The 14,427-nt window shown below is 62.5% G+C and overlaps 2 protein-coding genes across 6 annotated transcripts in view; both read left to right on the top strand.

The window, feature by feature from the left end:
• On the top strand, positions 1-7,637 carry ARRDC1 (arrestin domain containing 1). 3 transcript variants are annotated; one of them, XM_018056203.1, is made up of 8 exons: positions 3-188; positions 5,456-5,566; positions 5,851-5,901; positions 5,993-6,147; positions 6,313-6,495; positions 6,591-6,767; positions 6,838-7,258; positions 7,332-7,637. In XM_018056203.1, the coding sequence occupies exons 1-8, from the start codon at positions 71-73 to the stop codon at positions 7,394-7,396; spliced, it is 1,281 nt and encodes a 426-aa protein (XP_017911692.1). In that variant the 5' UTR covers positions 3-70; the 3' UTR covers positions 7,397-7,637. The 3 variants fall into 3 exon arrangements, with proteins under 3 accessions (XP_017911691.1, XP_017911693.1, XP_017911692.1); XM_018056202.1 differs by having other exon boundaries at positions 1-188; positions 6,838-7,637; XM_018056204.1 differs by lacking the exon at positions 5,851-5,901 and having other exon boundaries at positions 1-188; positions 6,838-7,637.
• The window catches only part of EHMT1 (euchromatic histone lysine methyltransferase 1), a 110,948-nt gene continuing 107,502 nt past the window's right edge, over positions 10,982-14,427 (top strand). For all 3 annotated transcript variants that reach the window (XR_001918898.1, XR_001918897.1, XM_018056201.1), the window contains exon 1: positions 10,982-11,044. Coding sequence is in view for 1 of the 3 variants with exons in the window: in XM_018056201.1 (XP_017911690.1) it covers positions 10,982-11,044 (63 nt within the window). In the remaining 2 variants the exon portion in view is untranslated. The remainder of the gene's footprint in view (positions 11,045-14,427) is intronic.

Genomic DNA, 14,427 nt, shown 5'->3' with positions numbered 1-14,427 from the left:
CGCGGCGGCCGCGGCGCCGGCGGGGCGCGGGCGAAGGAGGCTCAGTGCGGCCGCCCAGCAGGGCCGCGGTATGGGGCGGGTGCAGCTCTTCGAGGTCCGCCTGAACCACGGCCGCGTCGTCTACAGCCCGGGGGAGCCGCTGGTGGGGGCCGTGCGCGTGCGCCTGGGGGCGCCGCTGCCCTTCCGAGGTGGGCGCGGGGTCCGGGGAGGGCCGCACCTGCGGCGAGCGGGCGGCGCCCCGGAGCGGCCGAGCGGGCGCGGGGCGCGGGACCTCTGAGGCCGGGGGCTCCCGTCTGACCGGGGAGGGGAGGGCTGCGGGGCCGCCGGGCGGGCGGCGGGCCGCGGGGTGGGAGGCCGGCGCCGGGCGGGGCGGAGCAGGGAAGCGAGGGTGGCCCAGTCCTTCCGCATCTGCCCTTCCTGTCCTTCCGCCGAGGGGCGGCCAGACTCGGGGCCGCGGCTTCGAGCCCTTCTGGTTTGCCGAAGGCCGCTCTGACCTGGACCCGCGACGCCTCCGACCTCACTTTCCCTGTCGGGTCTCCGATCCACTGCGCCCCGCACCTGCTGGGCCCTCCCCTCGAGCCCGGCTCGCGCTCGCTTTCTCCCCCAGACACTCAGGCAGCCCCCAGAGTGTGCGGGTCCCCGGCCGGGCCGCGGGGCCCTGCTGACACCCAGCCAGGCCCTGAGAGCTGAGAGGGTGTTGCTGATCCCCGCGCGCCGCAGGGCCCACCCCAGAGAGCATCTGGGACCCGAACCTGAGCCCTCCGATCCGGTCTCTCTGCTGGCGCAAACAGCTGGGACTTTGAGACCCGGGATCCGGTTGCTGCGGCGGCCCTTGCTAGGGCTCCCTGACGGCGCCGGCCTGGTCTGCTGCCTGAGGTGTGGACGGGGCCCTTTGGGGGACCTCACACCCGGGCGGTGGACGAGGACGCAGTCGGGGGCTGGGCCTCTTTCATGAGCCCCGCGCTAAGGGTGAGTGAGGCTGTGTGGTGTGTCCCTCCTGGGGCGCTTCTCTACCTCGGGCTGATTGGCCAGAACCATAGCTGCAGGGGCTTCCTTCTGGACCTCCAGGCTCGCCCGTGGGGTTGACCGTCCAGCACATGGGGTGCCCCCTGAGGACAGAGAGCCACTGTCCTCCTTTCTGGGCAGCTACTGCCTCATCCTGGACAGGTGGGCCCCCCCCCCTTTTAATGTCCCCACACTTGGAGTTTGGGGTTGAGTTGGTTGGGTAGGTGTGGTTGGCAGGGGCTCCGCGGCTGGCGCATCTTTTCTCTGGGGCACAAGCTGGTGGTGAGAGGTGAGTGCAGCCGGCGGGGCACAGAATGGAGGGGCAGGCCTGTGGCCTGAGGACAGAGAGACCCTATGAGATCCCACGCGGAGCTCCCCACCTGGCCTGCTGACCGCCTGCTGACCTGTCGTCGCCCGTAGCTGGGGTCCAGGGTAACTATAGTGGAGGAGTGGCCCGAGCTGTGCACGACTAACCTGGGCTGGGCAGAGCCTTCCAGCCTCCACATGGTGGGTGGCATGTGGGTAAATGGACAGCTGGGTCGCAGCAGGCTGGAGACCCTGCTGATGGTCCTGACTGTAAGGTGCTCCGAGCGGAGCGGGGGCCTCAGGCCAGCGAGGGCTTTATCCAGGCTGCCCCCAGGGCTAGGCCGAGGGGTGAGAGAGGACAGGCTGTGCTTTTAATTTTAACTTTCATGTTGGTCTGTGGCTGTGCTGGGTCTTCACTGCCGCACGGGCTTTGCTCTGCTTGTGGCGAGCAGCGGCTGTGCCCTGGTTGCGGTGCTTGGGCTTCTCACTGCGGCGGCTTCTCTTGTTGAGGGGCACAGGCTCCGGGGGCGCAGGCTCCAGGGGGCACAGGCTCCGGGGGCGCACGCTCCGGGGGCGCACGCTCTGGGGGCACACGGGCTGCAGCTCCCGGCCTCTAGAGCGCAGGCTCGGTAGTCACAGTGCTCAGGCTTGTTGCTCCGAGGCAGGTGGGATCTCCCTGGGTCAGGCGTCGAATCCTCCCCTCCCGCCTTTGCAGGTGAGTTCTTCACCAGATGAGCCACCAGGGAAGCCCGCATGGTTGTTTTTAACTTTCACTCAAAAGATACTTGTTGAGCTCCTGCATCCATAGGAGCAGGATCCTTAGGATTTTCTTCCTAAACGGAATCATCCTAAAGGAAGTCAGTCCTGAATATTCATTGGAAGGACTGATGTTGAAGCTGAAACTCCAATACTTTGGCTCCCTGATGCGAAGAGCTGACTCATAGGAAAAGACCCTGATGCTGGGAAAGATTGAAGGCAGGAGGAGAAGGGGACGACAGAGGATGAGATGGTTGGATGGCATCACCGACTCAATGGACATGAGTTTGGGTGGGATCCGGGAGTGGGCGATGGACAGGGACGCCTGCCATGCTGCAGTCTCTGGGGTGGCAAAGAGTCGGACACGACTGAGCGACTGAACTGAACTGAACTGATCTCCTGCAACCAGCCAGTGATGCAGCAGGGAGGCCACCAGCAGGACATGGAGGCTGGGAGGTGGCAGGCCTCTAAGCACTTGGCTAAGGAGACTCCGTGTTGATCTGCAGTCAGCCCTGGGGGCTCCTGTGGAAGACAGCTGGGGAAGGAGGTGCTTCCCTGGAGCCTGGGTCCAGCCCAGTCAGAGGGTCAGGCGGGGGTCAGGCGGGGCTGGCCTGTGTTCTGCTCTCAACAGGGGAGGGCGATGCCTGGACGACAGCAGCAGCCAGCCCCTGGCTCTGGCGACTCACTGGGCTCTCATCTTGGGCCAGAGGCCTTTCCCACTTCCCAAGGACCAACCCACGAGTCCTTGAGTCCCGGGAACACTGGGAGGTGGGCGTCGTCATTCCTCAGGTGTTACAGATTTGGAAACAGAAGGAAGCAGCTCTCCAGCCAGAGCTGCAGTGAGAGGGTGCGGCAGAGGCTGGGCCACCCAGGTCTGTGGGAGCTGGCGGAGGTGGGGACACAGAGATCGTCATGGTCAGACTGCAGGTGGTGCCTGGGAGGAGGGCTGCTGGCAGGTGAGCGTGCTGGCTCAAGAAGTTCCAGAGGTCACTCTGGCACAGGATCCATGTGACGGTCCTCCTTGGAGGACCGAGGAGACCTGAGGCTCTCCCTGCGTCTCCACCGCTCCCCTGCGGAGGAGAGCACGCGCAGGGATGGGCGGTCTGACCCCAGGCTGGTGATGGCTCCCACAGGCAGGGTCTCCGAAGAGGGCTCAGCCTGTTTGCAGAGGAGGCTGTGGCCCGATCATGGGGAAGGTTGAGCAGTTCATGCCCGCCGGGGATAACCAAGGGTCGGTCTGTTTTTCTGGGGCCAGGTGCCACCGTGGCTTGTTCACCTTAATGCTGGAGCTGAGTTCTGGCTGAGCACGTGCCTGGTCTATCTGCCCTGCTGTTGGACCTGGAGGCTGTGCCTAGCTGGTTTGCCGTTATGAGGAGCGTTGCTCGGGGCGCCTGAGTAAACAGGGTGGGAGTCTAAGGGGAACTGCTGGGCCCTGGAACCTGTGTGTAAAATCTGCAGAGATCTGTGGGCTTCGCGTCCAGGCCCCCGTGTCGGCCGACAGTCTGACCGCCGTAAGCAAGGGTCTCTCTGTTAGACCCGTCTGTAACCCGTCAAACACTTGCCAACCTGATGGGTTAGAATGGGAAGTCACCTGAGTTTCCTTGAGTTCTAGTCAGGTTAGACAGCTGTTCCTTTATCTGCTGCTATGCGACAGTCACCCCTAAGTAGCAAATCACCCCTAACCTAAGTGGTTTAAAGCAACCATTTTAACTCATGCTGTTGTGAGTCAAGATTTTGGGCCGAAGTCTTTGGGTGGTTCTTCAGCTCTGTGTCCATCCACTGGGGTCACTTGACAGTGCCCGGCCGGCACCAGGCCAGCCTAGGGACCGCTGCACTTCTTCCAGCATATTCTGCCGTCCCCAGCGTTCCAGGGCAGCCTGATTTGCTGGTGGGGGGGGGACGCCTTCTCCATGGGGAGTTTCAAGCAGTACAGTGTCTGGACTCTGCTAGGGCGTCTTCCAGGCCGGCTTCCGCTTTTCTGTCTGTTCCTTGCTGCGTCTCCTGGGCTGTGCTGGTCTGCAGGCGCGCTGCTGGTGTGCCTTCGGACTTCCAGAGGGAACAGTTCCAGGTCTGGCCCTCGGAGGGGAGGCCGGTGGAGCAGAGATGAGAAATTAGGGCTGAGGTCCTGGCGGTGACTCTGCGCTGGCATGGAGGCTGAGGCCAGTCACTGGAAGTGCCAGTGGGGCGGAGGGGGAGCCAGGGGTTCGTGGAGGGCAGCCCAGCGCACTGTGGGTGACCCGCAGCAGGCCTGTCCCCTGTCAGCAAGGTGGGGCCCACCTGGGGAGCCGGGGACAGAGCTGGTGCCACTGCCTCCCCCAGCCTGGGCACTCGAGACGTCGCCCTCTGCCTGGTGGCTACGTCAGGAAGGTATCAGATTCCGAGCTGCCTTCCTACACTAATCCCTCAGTTCAGGGGAGGAAGGGCGGCTGGCAGACAGGCTAAATCTCTGGTCTTGACTCAGCTTGCAGGGAGAGGAAGGAAAGGAGGGAGCCGTGGGGCTACCTGTCATTGTGTCCCCACCCCCTGGCCTGCGGGCCTCCAGCTGTGGTGTCCCCTCCGGTGACCAGCCTTGGCTGCGGCCGGTCCAGCCACCGCCTTCTGACTGAGGTAGTGGGCTCTGGACTGAGCAGTTTGAGTCCCTGAGCACGGCCTGGACAGGGGCAGTGACCTGCTGCCGGGTTCCTGTCTGTGGGCTTCCCCTGGGAGCAGAGGGAAGGCCCAGCCACCTCCATGCAGAAACCAGCGCTCCTGGGCAGTTCTGGCCCAGGAGCCAAGGTGTCCCCACCCTCTGGCGTGCCAGACTGCTGGTCTATTTTCTCAGGCGAGTCTGACCACATTCCTGCTGCATGAGGGCTAATAGGTAGCGTCCTGGTGCCTGGAGGGGTGCCTCCCAGCCTCACTGACATGCCTGTGAGGCAGCAGGAAGGTGGGGTTGAAGGTCAGCTGCCCCACCCGCCTCTGTTCACCAAAGGTTTCTTAAGCTTCCCGTGTAGGGAAGGGGTTTTCTAGGGTCTGGTGCAGGGTCAAGGGGCTGGGGTTTGCCCAGGGGTCAACTGGGTGACCGTCAGGGACTTCCTGTTCTGGACTGCAGGACGAGTGGAGCCCTGTGCCTCAGCACCCCGGCTCGGTGGGAGCACCTCGGGAAGTGTAAGAGGCAGGCAGTGTCCTCCGGAGGGCAGCCGGCTGCGCACTGGCCTTCCCAGAGCCTCGCTGGGTGATCCTGGGTCTCATCAGTGTCCTCTGGAGGGCAGCCGGCTGCGCACTGGCCTTCCCAGAGCCTCGCTGGGTGATCCTGGGTCTCATCAGTCCTGCCTGAATGCCTATGCTGGGGCTAGGGAGGGCCCAACGCCAGCACCTGCCTGGGACTCACACGGTCCCTGCCTTGCAGCCATCCGCGTGACCTGCACGGGGTCCTGCAGGGTCTCCAACAAGGCCAACGACTCGGCCTGGGTGGTGGAGGAGAGCTACTTCAACAGTGCCCTGTCTCTGGCCGACAAGGGTGAGTCTGGAACCCACCCCTCACCTCCTCCCACTGAGATGGGTCTGTCTGTCCCCCTACTTTCCCACCTGCCTCTGGCCTCCCCGTGGCTGGCCTGCCCTCTCCCAGGGTTTCTCTCTGTGGCAGGAACAGGGCACTGCCTGCTGGGGGCTTGGGGCTGGAGGGGCCAGTTCCTCCCAGGTTTGGACGGGTGCAGTGGGAGCTTGTCGGCTGCAGGGCCTGCTTCTGCCTTGGGCCCTGTGATGGCGCCTTGTCCCCTCTCCCCACCTCTCTCGTGTCCTCAGGGAGCCTGCCTGCTGGAGAGCACAGCTTCCCCTTCCAGTTCCTGCTTCCTGGTGAGAGCCCGCCCCCGCCCGGCGGTGGCAGTTGGTGAGGGCGGGTGGGAGGTGGGGGACAGTGGGACCTTAGTCCCTGCTCTTTCTCCAGCCACGGCTCCCACGTCCTTTGAGGGCCCTTTCGGGAAGATTGTACACCAGGTGCGGGCCACCATCGACACACCACGTTTTTCCAAGGATCACCAGTGCAGCCGCGTGTTCTACATCTTGAGTCCCCTGAACCTGAACAGCATCCCAGACATCGAGGTGAGCCTGGGGCAGTGGCCTCCCGGGTGGCTGCCACCCTTGTCTGATGCCCTGTCCCCAGCACAGGTGAGGCGGCCTGTGGAAGCAGCAGCCTCAGTTCTGAGCTGACCCTGGGGATCCTGTCTGCTCACACCCGCCAAACCCCTTCCCTGCTCTCCTCCCAAGCAACCCAATGTGGCCTCCACCACCAAGAAGTTCTCCTACAAGCTGGTGAAGACGGGCAGCGTGGTCCTCACGGCCAGCACCGACCTCCGAGGCTACGTGGTAGGGCAGGTGCTGCGGCTGCAGGCAGACATTGAGAACCAGTCAGGCAAGGACACCAGCCCGGTGGTGGCCAGTCTGCTGCAGGTCAGTGTCCCCATGGCTGCTGGGCCCCATCCCCATGGGGCAGAGGAGGGGCGGGTGGCTGGCCTGCTCAGGCTCACACGCTGGCCCTTCCCCAGAAAGTGTCCTACAAGGCCAAGCGCTGGATTTACGATGTGCGGACCATCGCCGAGGTGGAGGGGGCCGGCGTCAAGGCCTGGCGGCGGGCTCAGTGGCAGGAGCAGGTTCTGGTGCCCGCCCTGCCCCAGTCTGCCCTGCCGGGCTGCAGCCTTATCCACGTGGACTACTATCTGCAGGTGGTAGGGGTCAGGGGTGGGGAGGGAGGATGGGCCGCGGCCTGGCTCCTCACGTGCACAACCTCCCTAGGTCTCCCTGAAACAACCGGAAGCTGTCGTGACGCTCCCGGTCTTCATCGGGAACATCGCTGTGAACCACGTCCCACTGAGCCCCCGGCCAGGCCCCGGCCTGGTGGTACCCTCGGCGCCGCCCCAGGAGGAGGCGGAGGCTGTGGCCAGTGGCCCTCACTTCTTCTCGGATCCTGTCTCTCTCTCCACCAAGAGCCACTCCCAGCAGCAGCAGCCGCATGCGGCCCTTGGCTCTGTGCCCCATGGTGCCCCAGAACCCCGTCCTCAGGATGGCAGCCCTGCTCCGCACCCTCTGCCACCTCCCTTGTGCATCTCCACAGGTGCCACTGTGCCCTACTTTGCAGAGGGTTCTGGAGGTCCGGTGCCCACCTCCAGCACCCTGATCCTCCCCCCGGAGTATAGTTCGTGGGGCTACCCCTATGGTGAGTGGGGGCCTGGGGCCTGGCGGGGAGGGAGTGCCCCGGGCCCTGTGCAGACCTGGTTGTCTCCCTGCAGAGGCCCCGCCGTCCTATGAGCAGAGCTGTGGTGGTGTGGACCCTGGCTTGACCCCGGGGAGCTGACCCCACGCCAGCTCCTCTGGACGGGCGGCCCTCTGCCCTGGGACTGGGCGCCCAGGACCTCGTGCCTTCACTCCTGGCCTGGCCCGGCCCACTCAGGACCTGCTGCTGCCCGCTCTTCCCGCGGCCTCTATCTCTGGACCAGCCTCTGCCCCGGCCAGCCTCCTCAGCTCCCCAGCAGTCGGCCTCTCCCAGGGGGTTGAGGCCTAGAGAGACGCGGTGTAAATAAAGTGCTTCGTTTGTAGCGCTGGGCACAGTGCCTGTCGGGGCCCTCCTCTGCGGGGTCTGTGTTCCCCGCCAGCAGCGGGTATCGGGCTTCCCAGGCGGCTCCAGCGGTAAGGAACCACCCGCCAGTGCCGGAGACGCAAGAGGCCATGGGCTTCACCCCTCGGTTGGGAAGATCTCCTAGAGGAGAGCGTGGCAACGCATTCCAGTATTCTTGCCTGGCGAGTCCCACGGGCAGAAGGGCCTGGTGGGCTAGTATACAGGGTCCTGAAGAGTTGGCTGCCCGGGACCTGGGGGGTGTGCCCAGCCCCTCCCACTGGACACGCCCCTCTGGTCACCACGCCTCTCCCCGGGTCCGCCCACCCGCCTTTCCATGCAGGACACGCCCCTCTTTGGCGCCACCCTCGCCATCCGTGCCCCGTCCTTCCTCTCTGGGTCACTTATACTTCCGGGCGTCTTGGTCCAGCGATGGCTGTTGGTCGCTTCGGGCTAAGCAGCAGTGGCGATTAACAAGGGCTGGGGCTGGCGTTTGGCCTCCCGGTTCTACTTCAGGATGTGACTTCGGAGGCTTACATGTCTGGAGCCTCAGCGTTAACTTAAAGTGGCTTTGTGATAAGGCGAGAAGGCCACCCCTGTTCCATTTTGTTAGCACTAATCACTCCAGGCAATGCAGTTTAGACCTCGTGCACAAGATGAAATCCAGTCGGGGTGAGGCTTCCCCAAGTTCCTTGCCCTCAAAATCTGTCCCTGTTGGCACCGCAGCCAAGTCTTAGTTCGGAGGGGTTCAGCTTCTCCACTCGCATCCATGTGTGAACACACAAGCCTGCTCCCGAGGTCTGCAAAGGACTGTCGTCTAGGATGCAAGGAACCCAGGGACAAATAAAAAGGCAGGGTTTCCCAAAGAGGCATTTTGCAGAGTTCCAGAGCACCTGTAAAAGTCTTGCAGAGCCAGGATCCTGGTGTGCTTTGGGAGACGCTGGAGGTGGTGTTATGACTTCAGGTTCAAAATCCAGCTCTGCCGTGTGGTGAAGGAGTCACTTTGGCTAGGTGTGCCAATTAACTTTATGATAAGCTCATGGGACTATAAGGGGACAAGTCGAGTGCCTCCACCCCCCGCCCCCAGAACATGACAGAAGTTTATTTCTTGCACATTTAATAGTCCGGAGATGGCACAGCTGTCATTCTCAAGTCGGGGGCGACACCTCTGTTCAGGCTGGTTCAGGCAGCAGTTCTGCCATCCGGGTCGCCAGGCTTGCACCTCCCGCTTTCTGGGGGACAGCAGTATCGCTTTTGCAAATCCCACTGGCCACCCTACCTGGGAATGTGCAGGCAGCCATGTGCCCTAAAACCTGACTCTATTTGTGGGACAAGGAGAAAATGCACACTGGAGAAGAGCACGAAGCATGCTGCAGGCAGGGTGGCCTGTGAAAACCGCTAGAAGCTGCAGCCTCACGGTCGAGACTGCCTGTTTCAAATCCCATCTCTGCTTCTCGACAGTCGTGTAACGTAGAAGGCACCCCCACCCCCTTTTATTTTGCACACCGACAAGACCGTGGATAAAAATGACGTCCACCTCTCAGGACTGACCTGATAGTCACAGGGACAAAACTTAATGCGTCATCGGTGAGCAGGGATAATACTAGCCTAGGGTGGGTTGGGCTGACCCTGCAAAATGGGAGCATTGCCTACTTCTGACACGGTCGATATTTGCCTGGTAAGAGACTTTCTCCCACATCTTAACTCTTTTATTCTTTGAACAAATATTTGCCTCCTGCCTGCCAAACATTGTTGTAGGTACTAGGGCACACCAAACAAAAATCCCTGACCTTTGGGACTTGAATTCTAGTGGGGAAGACAGACCATATGGCAATGGAATGCTACGGAGTGAAATAAGGAAGTGCTGGGGTGCAGTAGTATTTCTAAGCAGGTGCAAGGACACACCTCCCTGAAGAGGTGGCATTTAAGACCTAAGGACTGTCAGGAAGTGAGCAGCTGAGAAAAAAGGGTTTCAGAGAAGGGGCACACTAGGGCCCAAGGCAGGGGCGGAGACGGAGATGGAGCCAGAGGCAGGCGCAGGCGCAGGCGCGCTTGGCTGTGCAGGCCAGAGGGCAGCCCTGAGCCGCCTCTCCTGAAGCTCCAGACAGTGCTTGGGGTTCCCGGCCTGTCAGAAGTCGGCTTAGGTCGCCCCCCACCCCCTAAACCTGGGGAAGGCTTCGTCGGTACTTAAGGTCGTCCGCTGCCTCCTCTGCAGCTGTGGCTCCTCTCAATGCCAGATTTCCACGAGACTGAACCCTCACAGCCCCGAGGCCCAGACTCAGATTAGCTTCTGACTTGGGACCTCCTCAGTTCCTGTCGTGAAGCCCGGCCAGAGAACCGCAATTTCAGTCTGAGTCTTCTCTCAACTCCCAAGGGATGGAAGAAACGGGTGGAACCATGCGGAGCGGGTGGCCCAGGCCAGTCTGTGTGGCGCTGTCCAGTGAAGGCTGCTTGGGTGCGGGGGAAAGGTCTCACCCTGTGCATAGCTGCGTGGCCTGCAGGAAGGCTGGGGTGATCCGAGAGGCTGCCCAACCGGAACCACCTCCACACTGGAGAATCCCACTTCCCTTGTACAAGCCAGGCATTTTCCTTAACCAGAGCGCCCTCCAAAGAGACAATCCCCCCGCCAATGGGACACTGTCCCCAGCCAAAGCGCAGCCGTATACGGGGCATCTTCCTGAATCAGAGCATCTTCCCCAGAGTCCGGAAATGCCCCCGGCCGAGCACCGGCGCAAGGGCATCCACACTAACTGAGACGCCTCCCGCAAGCCAGCACCGCCAACGAGGGCAGCCCTCCCCAGGGGGCGTTCATCCCTTCCGCTCAGGGCCGCCTTCGCGGTCAGGACAGGCGCGCCCCACCCCCGGGGCACCCCCGGCCCGGAGCCGGGCCCTTCTCCCCAACCGGACGCAGCCGCAACTGGGGCACCCCTCCCACCCGTGCACAACCCCCTGCGCGGGCACCGCCCTAGGACGCAAGCCGGGGTCCGCCTTCTGCGAAGGCCGACGGAACCGATGTGTGTCCGGGGTGAGAGGTCAGGGGTCCTTCCGCACCCCCGGCCGGCCCGCCAGAGCGCCTACGCAGAGCGAAAGGGGACCGCGCGGGCAGGAGGACCGCGACGGGCCGGCGTCCGGAGCCGCGCCGACCCCGCAAGCCCGCTCCGCGCGGCCCCGCCCCCGCGGCCGCCGTCCGCCCGGTTCCGGCCCCGCACAGGCCCGCGCCGCGGACGCCGCTGCCGGGCCGCAGTGCGCAGGCGCGGGGGCGCGCGCAGGCGCAGACGCGCGCGGCCGGCCCCGCCCCGCCCCGGGCCGCGAGGGGCGGGCGGGGCGATGGCGCGCGGGAGGGGCGGGGCCACGCTGCGGGCCCGGGCCATGGCCGCCGCCGATGCCGAGGTGAGGAGCGGGCCGGCGGCGGGCGCGGGCGGCGCGGGCGCGGCGGGGGCGGCGCGGGCCGGCGGGCCGGGCGCGGCGGGCGCGCGGGCAGGGGCGCGGGCGGGCGCGGGCCGCGCGGGCGGGCGCCTCCCCGCCGCCGCCGCCGCCGCCGCCGCCGCCGCCGCGCCTCGGGCCGAGGCCGGGCCGAGGCGGCCGGGCGTCCGGGCCGCGCTGCGCGGGGCGCGCTTTGTGCGGGCGGGCGGGCGGCGCGGGGCGCGCGCGGGCGGCGCGGGGGCGCGGGGAGGGCCGCCGCCCGGCGCGCCGCGACCCCGGGCCTCGGGCCGCGACCGGGAGCTCCGCGGGAGGGGCGGAGGACAAAAGGGAAAGTGGGGCGAGCCCGCCAAGTTGGCGGCGCGGGCGACGCGAAGCCGTGCGCTCCCGGCGCCGCTCCTGCGCCCGCTGACCTTTCACTTTGTTCCGGGGAGGATGGCTGGGTCTTGAAGGAAAAGTTGGCCGGGGCCGGCGCTCTTCTCCCCGGACAAAGCTGCCGGCTCCGTGGCTGTCAGGAGTACGGTCGCACGACTTCGGTGTATTTCCAGGCAAACCGCTCACGCGGGCTTTGGATGTAAAAAGTTGCCCTCCCTTTGTTAATGTTTCTGGCCTCCCGTTTGCTCGCTCTCGGGAATAGTTTTCCCTGGCTCGTGGCAGCAGAGAAAGCAAACTCTAAGATGGGCCACTAGCTTCCCGCAGAAGGGAGAAGCCGGCGGGAGGCGGTGTGCCTTGGGGAAAGGCAGGAACGGCGCTATCCGGGCTGACACGAGGGACCAGTTGGGAAGAAAGTGATGACCCAGCAGTTTTTCTGTGGAATTACTCCAGGTTTTCTGTGTAGTAAGAACCGCGGGGACTTGTAAAGATCAGGAAGCCAAGGTGTGTGAGGAGACTCTGTTACAGTGATCTGGTGTGTAGGACCTGTACTTCTGTCCAGGTAATGCACAGTCTTTTAACGTTTCTTTATTTCTCTCTCGCATTTTTGGTGGGTGTGGATGTAAGTAACCTGAGAACGTGCGAGAAAGTTCTTGAGTTCAACGTGAAGAGTGTCTGTTAGCACCTGCAGCACTCAAGGAGTGTGTTAGGCTGAGCAAAACGGAAAAGGTGAATTAGATAGCCGCCAGTCGCTTGCAGGAGACAGAGGAGCAGTGATCGCGGTGCCGCTTGAGCGTCCTCTGGGTCCCGGGCACTGCAGGCCCTTAGGTGAGTCCTCTCCCGCTTCTCTGCTCTGTGCAGCTGGTGCTGCCGTTTCCCCTCTAACTGGCATGGGAAGCGAGGTTTGGGGCGATTGGGTGGCTTGGCCCAGCCGGTTGTCCAGTAAGCCCTCGTTTGGTGTCTGGCACATAGTAGGGTTTTAATTAATAATTGATGAACACGTTGGCCCAGACGCCACTGGTTCCGCAGGCAGCCTTGACTAGAGGGCTTGCCTGCGCCAGTGGCAGCGGCAAGCCTGTGTTCCCTGGGCCCTTACCGGTGTCCAGCCCTGCCTTAGCTGCCCGCATTCCCTCACTGAAGTCTGACAGTCGTCTTTGAGGTGGGTACAGTTACATGCCCATTGGCACAGTAGGGAACAGGCACGGTGAAGCCCCAGGGCACAGAGCTTGTGCAGAAGACGGGTGCAGTGGTGGCTGCAGAGCCCCGTGGGCTGTGTCTGTGGTGGTCACTTTAAGCTGATGAAAGCTCGGCTTCGGTGGGTGGTCCTCAGTGCTTCTTGTGGAGGTGGGAGGGACGGCTGGACAGTGGCTAGGCATGGGGTCAGGTGTCGCCACTAACTCAGGGAAATGGGCACTGTGTCAGGGTTCTCTAACGGCCAGATGATTACGCCGGAAGGTGGGCATTTGGAATTTATCTGCCTGCATGCTTACTTTTTCTTCTTTCCTCGACCTGGAAAAAGGCCACTTTTTCACACTGGAGAGAGGCCCCCCGTTTTGTGGATTTTGAAACGCGCTTTTGGAATTTGTCTTCCGTTCTGTGGATTACTGAGTGGGTGCTCCTTCGGTTTAGTGTGTGTTCAGGGTCACCTCAGGCTTTTGACCCAGCAAGATGCTGCCTTTCAGCAGGAGGGCCTTCCCAGGAAATTCCTCTGCGTTTCTAGCAGGGTGGCTGCTGCGAGTCTCTTCTCTTGTGTTTTTTAAGAGAGGTGCACACGTGCATGGTTGAAAGTCAGGTAGTGCCTGAAGGTGGCAGAGAAGCTGCGTCCCCTCTCGAGGCGGCGGCCCCTCGACTCTCCGCGGCATTTGCCTAATGGGGTTTCCCTGGTGGCTCGGCTGGTGAACAGTCTGCCTGTGGGAGGCTTGGGTTCAGTCCCTGGGTTGGGAAGATCCTCTGGAGAAGGAAATGGCCACCCATTCCCTGGCCTGGAGAATTCTGGTTCGCAGAGTCGACAGGACTGAGCGGCTTTCACTTTCACTTTGGGTTACTAAGCAATACGCTTGTGTTGTCTTATCTTTTTTCACCAATTTTATGGGTAATCTGCTGGCTCCCGCAGAGGTTTCAGTTTTCTTGTACTCTCTCTGGTTTAGGTGACGCACAGTTGTGGTTAAATCCCTGTCGGGGTCTTCGGGTGGTTGTTGTGCCTTGCTGAGCTGAACGGTGGACCGCACACAATTCGATCTCTTTCCTTGTACAGACGTTTTTATTTCCTTGGGGTTAATGATCGCTTGACTTTTCATTTGCCTGACTCCCGAGGTGTGTGGTGTGTCCAGCTGTGGTTCAGTCTGCGTTTCCTTTCATTCTGTAAAGTGCTCCTTAATTTAACCTGTTACCCCTCAGCCTTGTCGGCTCAGCAGCCCTGGCCACAGTGCCGCAGCCCAGCCGAGGGCCTTGTTTCCGGGTCTGCACTCCGCCGCCGCCCTGGGGCTCTGCCCGCCTCCTTGCCTCTGGCGCTACTTGTGTTAGGCGGTGAGCAGTCTGCAGGAGCTTCCCGGTAAGAAGTTGCTGGGACCAAGACTTTGGGACTTGCCTGTCTGAAAGTGCTTCCATTCTGCCGCCGCACTTAAAGAGTCAGTCTGGCTGGGCTTGGCGTCTCAGTATCTCATAGTGTTTGTTGTTGCTGTTGAGAACTCTGTAGTTTGATTCTTTTTTTTTTTTTTTTGGCTGCACTGTATGGCTTGTGGGATTTTAGTTCCCCAACCAGGAATTGAACCCAAGTCCTCCACAGTGAGAGCATGCAGTCCTGACTGCCGGGGAACGCGCCAGCCTGGTTCTTAGTTGTTCGTAAGCATATCCCCACATCAAACCTTCAGGATCCTTGTGTCCTTGATTTTCCTCGTTTTCATGAAATGCCTTCGTTGTAGTGCGTTTTCATTCACCCTGCAGAGCACTCAGTAGGCCTGGGATCTGGGGACCGAGGTCCT

This window comes from Capra hircus, chromosome 11 (genome assembly GCF_001704415.2).
Source record: "Capra hircus breed San Clemente chromosome 11, ASM170441v1, whole genome shotgun sequence".
Classification (NCBI taxonomy): Eukaryota; Metazoa; Chordata; class Mammalia; order Artiodactyla; family Bovidae; genus Capra; species Capra hircus.
This window is presented reverse-complemented; position numbering and strand designations above follow the sequence as displayed.